At 48.3% G+C, this 6,054-nt stretch overlaps 1 protein-coding gene across 1 annotated transcript; it reads right to left on the reverse strand.

Annotated features, from left to right (window-relative positions):
• Window positions 1-3,647: 3,647 nt before the first annotated feature.
• Window positions 3,648-5,769, reverse strand: LOC311119948 (endothelial PAS domain-containing protein 1-like; the record flags this gene model as incomplete). The annotated part of the gene is made up of 5 exons (XM_084157797.1): window positions 3,648-3,832; window positions 4,490-4,654; window positions 4,791-4,881; window positions 5,052-5,148; window positions 5,357-5,769. 5 exons carry the CDS (start codon window positions 5,767-5,769, stop codon window positions 3,681-3,683), a joined length of 918 nt encoding a protein of 305 aa, XP_084013923.1. The 3' UTR covers window positions 3,648-3,680.
• Window positions 5,770-6,054: the final 285 nt, after the last annotated feature.

The following is a 6,054-nucleotide window of genomic DNA, read 5'->3' on the forward strand; positions in this document are numbered from 1 at the left end:
TTATTTTGGCTCTGTACTCCAGCACTTGGGGTTTGAAATGATACAATGATTATGGGGTTAAAGTGCAGACTGTCAGCTTTAATCTGAAGGTATTGTCATCCATATCGAGTGGACCGTTTAGGAATTACAGCGCTTTTGGTACATAGTCCCCCCATTTTAGCGGACCAAAAGTATTGGGGTAAATTCCCTTATATGTGTATTAAAGTAGTCAAAAGTCAAATATTTGGTCCCATATTCCTAGCACAAAATGACGACATCAAGCTTGTGACTCTACACATTTGTTGGATGCATTTGCTGTTTGTTTTGGTTGTGTTTCAGATTATTTTGTGTCCAATAGAAATAAATGGTAAATAATGTATTGTGTCATTTTGGAGTCACTTTTATTGTAAATAATTATAGAATATGTTTTTAAACACTTCTACATTAATGTGGATGCTACCATGATTACGGATGTAAGTCCTGAATGAATCATGAATAATGATGAGTGAGAAAGTTACAGATGCACAAATATCATACCTTCAAGACATACTAACCTCTCACCATTACAATAACAGGGGAGGTTATAATTTTTGAGGGGGTATGATATTTGTGCATCTGTAACTTTGCACAATAAGTGCTGTAATTTCTAAACGGTTCACCCGACATGGATGACAATACCCTCAAATTAAAGCTGACAGTCTATATCATTTCAAATCCAAAGTGCTGGAGTACAGAGCCAACACAACAACAAATGTGTCACTATCCCAATCCTGTTGGAGCTATATATCACCTTTAAAGACAATCTCAGCAAGAAGAATAAACAACATCAAAATACAGTGTTAATAAAAGTGGATCCAATAAACATATAAAGTTGCCTCTACAAATGCAAGATGGTTATATCTATAAAGCACCATCACCTTTTTAGATACTGTTGAAAGAGATTACTTTTGTGTCAATTTTGTTTGTTTACAATATTCAAATTTCTACATGTCAAAAGGGGAACTTATCATATGGATATCTTTCAGATTTTTTTCTCTCCATTTTCTTTTTTCTTTAAGCGCAATAACAGATCTGTACTGGCCTGCCAACAAATTCATTATACTTGTGCATATACTCTGAAAAAATGACACTTAAAAACAAAACAGACGCCAGCACCATGGAGTAACATCTAAAACACAGGAATACAATCTGCATCTACTGGGTTGATGAGACAAAGTACCAAGGCACATCAACACTAAAACACTATCTTGAAATTATAGTAGAAACTTTAGAGTTTATGTCTTTAAATTGACATAGCAGTTGTTCTGGTGGTGTTGGAGGTGGGACTGCATTAGAGCCATCAAATCCACAAGCGGCATTATACCTAAAGTGGACATTGCCATTGGCTGCATGGATTCACATTGAGAGAAATCCCATGCAGCCTTGTTTGAACACTAGAATGAGAGATGTAATCTACACCTCCAATAGGATGATAGAAAGCCTCATTATTTAATTTAATGATTTTTTATTTGAGCATCATAATTTCTATATAACTTTCTCCTTCTGAACTTCTAACGGGAGTGGGACGGGTGTGGCTTCCTGACAATGACCAGCAGCCACTCTGACTTGACAGCTCCAACGCAGTTAACCCTCCGATACCACCAAAGCATCAGCTATAGCCGGTTTACGTTTGATATGATTGAATCTAGACCACAGGAGGTTGGTGACACCTTAATTGGGGAGGACAGACTCATAGTAATGGCTGGAAGGGAATAAATGGAACGGTATTCATCCATTCACTTCATTCCAGTCATTATTATGCGCTGTCCTCCCCTCACCAGCCTCCTGTGATCTAGGCCAAAGTCTCCCTGATCCTAATATGACCTCTAATGCCATGAAAAAGGCACCAAAAGTAGGACTATCTACCTAATGTAAGGGCATGCTCTGATTTGACCAATCAACTTCATGGCCTGACAAGCACTGTAACTATCCAGTGAGAAACATGCAAACAGACACCAGTCAAAGGCAGTGAGAGACAGACTAGGTCAACGGGATTGAAGGAAGGTGGACGGTAAGGGAAAAGGAAGGAAACCCCCAGATATCATGCTTACAGTAGATAATGTTCCATCCGGATATTAGACTGTTGTGTTTGTTAGTTTGTCTGTAACAGCGTCGTATGGACAGACAGACAGAGTGGGAGAGAGACAGACAGACAGACAAACAGAGGGGGAGAGAGACAGACAGACAGACAGACAAACAGAGGAGGAGAGAGACAGAGAGACAGACATACAGACAGAGGGGGAGAGAGACAGACAGACAGACAGACAGACAGACAGACAGAGGGGGAGCGTAGCCTGGGTCTAAGTAGCCTGGTCCAGGGGAGGGGAGGGGAGTAGGGGTGTAGGGCTGGGTCTAAGTAGCCTGGTCCAGGGGAGGGGAGGGGAGTAGGGGGTGTAGGGCTGGGTCTAGGTAGTCTGGTCCAGGGGAGGGGAGGGGAGTAGGGGGTGTAGGGCTGGGTCTAAGTAGCCTGGTCCAGGGGAGGGGAGGGGAGTAGGGGGTGTAGGGCTGGGTCTAGGTAGCCTGGTCCAGGGGAGGGGAGGGGAGTAGGGGGTGTAGGGTTGGGTCTAGGTAGCCTGGTCCAGGGGAGGGGAGGGGAGTAGGGGGTGTAGGGTTGGGTCTAGGTAGCCTGGTCCAGGGGAGGGGAGGGGAGTAGGGGGTGTAGGGCTGGGTCTAGGTAGCCTGGTCCAGGGGAGGGGAGGGGAGTAGGGGGTGTAGGGCTGGGTCTAGGTAGCCTGGTCCAGGGGAGGGGAGGGGAGTAGGGGGTGTAGGGCTGGGTCTAGGTAGCCTGGTCCAGGGGAGGGGAGTAGGGGGTGTAGGGCTGGGTCTAGGTAGCCTGGTCCAGGGGAGGGGAGGGGAGTAGGGGGTGTAGGGATGGGTCTAGGTAGCCTGGTCCAGGGGAGGGGAGGGGAGTAGGGGGTGTAGGGCTGGGTCTAGGTAGCCTGGTCCAGGGGAGGGGAGGGGAGTAGGGGGTGTAGGGATGGGTCTAGGTAGCCTGGTCCAGGGGAGGGGAGGGGAGTAGGGGGTGTAGGGCTGGGTCTAGGTAGCCTGGTCCAGGGGAGGGGAGGGGAGTAGGGGATGTAGGGATGGGTCTAGGTAGCCTGGTCCAGGGGAGGGGAGGGGAGTAGGGGGTGTAGGGCTGGGTCTAGGTAGCCTGGTCCAGGGGAGGGGAGGGGAGTAGGGGGTGTAGGGCTGGGTCTAGGTAGCCTGGTCCAGGGGAGGGGAGTAGGGGGTGTAGGGCTGGGTCTAGGTAGCCTGGTCCAGGGGAGGGGAGGGGAGTAGGGGGTGTAGGGATGGGTCTAGGTAGCCTGGACCAGGGGAGGGGAGGGGAGTAGGGGGTGTAGGGATGGGTCTAGGTAGCCTGGTCCAGGGGAGGGGAGGGGAGTAGGGGGTGTAGGGCTGGGTCTAGGTAGCCTGGTCCAGGGGAGGGGAGGGGAGTAGGGGGTGTAGGGCTGGGTCTAGGTAGTCTGGTCCAGGGGAGGGGAGTAGGGGGTGTAGGGATGGGTCTAGGTAGCCTGGTCCAGGGGAGGGGAGGGGAGTAGGGGTTGTAGGGCTGGGTCTAGGTAGCCTGGTCCAGGGGAGGGGAGGGGAGTAGGGGTTGTAGGGCTGGGTCTAGGTAGCCTGGTCCAGGGGAGGGGAGGGGAGTAGGGGGTGTAGGGCTGGGTCTAGGTAGCCTGGTCCAAGGCTCTCAGTAGGTCACTGCCCTGCAGCAGGTGCAGGTTGCCTTGGAGAGGGACATTGACCTCGCAGTCGTAGCGGGTGAGCTCTGGCAGACAATAGGTCTCAAAGGACGGGCCCAACAGCCGACTGGCAACCCCTACACACACAGCAAAGTCAGTCCGTTAGTAGGGAGTAGATAGGTCATTTTACAGTGACTTTTATTGTAAATAATTATAGAATATGTTTTTAAACACTACTACATTAATGTGGATGCCACCATGATTATGGATGAGCCTGAATGAATCGTGAATAATGAAGAGTGAGAAAGTTACAGACGCACAAATATCATACCTTCAAGATATGCTAACCTCTCACCATTACAATAACATGGGAGGTTATAATTTTTGAGGGGGTATGATATTTGTGCGTCTGTAACTTTGCACAATAAGTGCATCCCCTACACACACAACAAACATGGAGTCAGTCTGTTAGTAGGGAGGAAATGGCTTTGGGGCAACCGCCAATCAACCATCATCTGAGGAGGACAGTTCATTGACTGGCGCCAAGTAATGTAAAAGGACTGTGATTACAAAATGAACAATATAATTTGTCCAAATCAATTGCATGCCTGTCTAAAAATAGATTTGAATATGTTTTATCATTGCCAAAATCTCCACGTGAACATTAATGCATTTTCCTTTCCCGGTCACAGCCTGTCCAACTGGTTGCTACTGGTTTGATCAGTCAATCTTTTTTTTATGACATAAAACACATGGGAGTGGCATCACAATTGAAATAAACAAGCCAAACTTACCCTCTGTTTTGGAGGGCAGCATACGGTATTCTTTGTAGTTGCAGCACTGTTCGGGGAATGATTTTTTGGATGCACTGTTTCCACATCCTGGATACTGGGACTTCCTGTGCTGCTGAAGGGGGCTGAGACACTTGTCAACACCCCCAGGTATGCACATATCTTTATCTGTAAAATAAAGAGAAAGAGAGAGATTAAGATGAGTTCAATATCGCTCTATTTTCTCTACTGTTCTTGTACTATAAGTGATATTTTTTATTTTTGTTTGTGCACTGCATGTCCCATGTGGGCCACCATACAGTACCTTCCAGTGAGCTGGTGCTGAGAGATCTGTCCATAACGGCACAGCTTTCATTCCTCATCATCTTTGAAGGCGTACTGAGGGTGGTGTCACCCTGATAAACACAAATACAAACACAGACACACATTACAGTCAACAACTTAGTAAAAACCAGTCTGCAGTTTCAGTATCTAATACAACTCACATGGAATATTTAACAGTGAGCTCAACCTGGATACACACACCATAGCTTACGGTCATAAAGCAGTGAGAGGGTAAACGTACCACTGCCATTTGTGTGAAAGACCGCTTGACGTTGTTGGCTATGGCAATTCTGGCGGGACTCATGTCTCTGTAGGCCTGGACAAAGTTCTCCATTGACCTGCAGAAGAGCATCACATTACTTAACCATCTCTGTACACTACTCTAGCTCTAACAACCATCTCTGTACACTACTCTAGCTCTAACAACCATCTCTGTACACTACTCTAGCTCTAACAACCATCAGTACAAGAACCCAACTGAATAAAGACGGTAAGACAGACACACTGAATCAGTAGGACAGACACACTGAAGGCCCTCTATAGTACCTCTCCTTGTGCATCATGTTGACTGGCATGTTCTGACATGAGTGGCTTCTGTCCATGGAGTTCACCATATAATTTAATAGAGGATCTGGGGGCCACTGCAGGTTCTGATGTCCACCCATGGAGGACAGAGGGGCGTGGTAGGGGGGGATCTGTGCGGGGACTGTGTAGGGCACAATAGACCTGGAGTCCATGGGGCTCATTTGGCTGTGGTTGGGGCCTCTCCTGTCTCCTGGGGCCCACTTGGCGGGCTGGTAGTGGGCAGACTGTGGGGATCCCAGGGTCTGGAAGAGGCTGGCGATGTTGCTGAAGCTGTTCTGTGTGGTGGGGTGGCCCAGTGGGCCAGCGGCCCCCTCTGGGCCTCCAGAGGCCTCTTCAGGAATGATGGGATGGAGCTGGAAGTCCTCTCCGTCCATGGGGATGTAGGGAGCCAGGGTCTCCAGGTCCAGATCACTCAGGGCCGACTGAGAGGGTCACATCACATTACATCACATTTCTGAAGTGCATTTAAACTTGACAAGAAAGCAACCATGACCAATTGTGTCAATATAGTATTATGTCCACCTTCCTTAACCACACTGATTGAGTCTGTGAAGTGCCAGTGAGACTGACCTGGGTGCTGCCAGGGCTCTTGGGCCCCTCTGTGTCCAGAGCAAAGAGCTTCTCAGTCAGCTCTACCTTCAGGTCACTTTCTCTCTCGC

Source organism: Coregonus lavaretus (assembly GCF_964263955.1).
Source record: "Coregonus lavaretus genome assembly, chromosome: 1".
Classification (NCBI taxonomy): Eukaryota; Metazoa; Chordata; class Actinopteri; order Salmoniformes; family Salmonidae; genus Coregonus; species Coregonus lavaretus.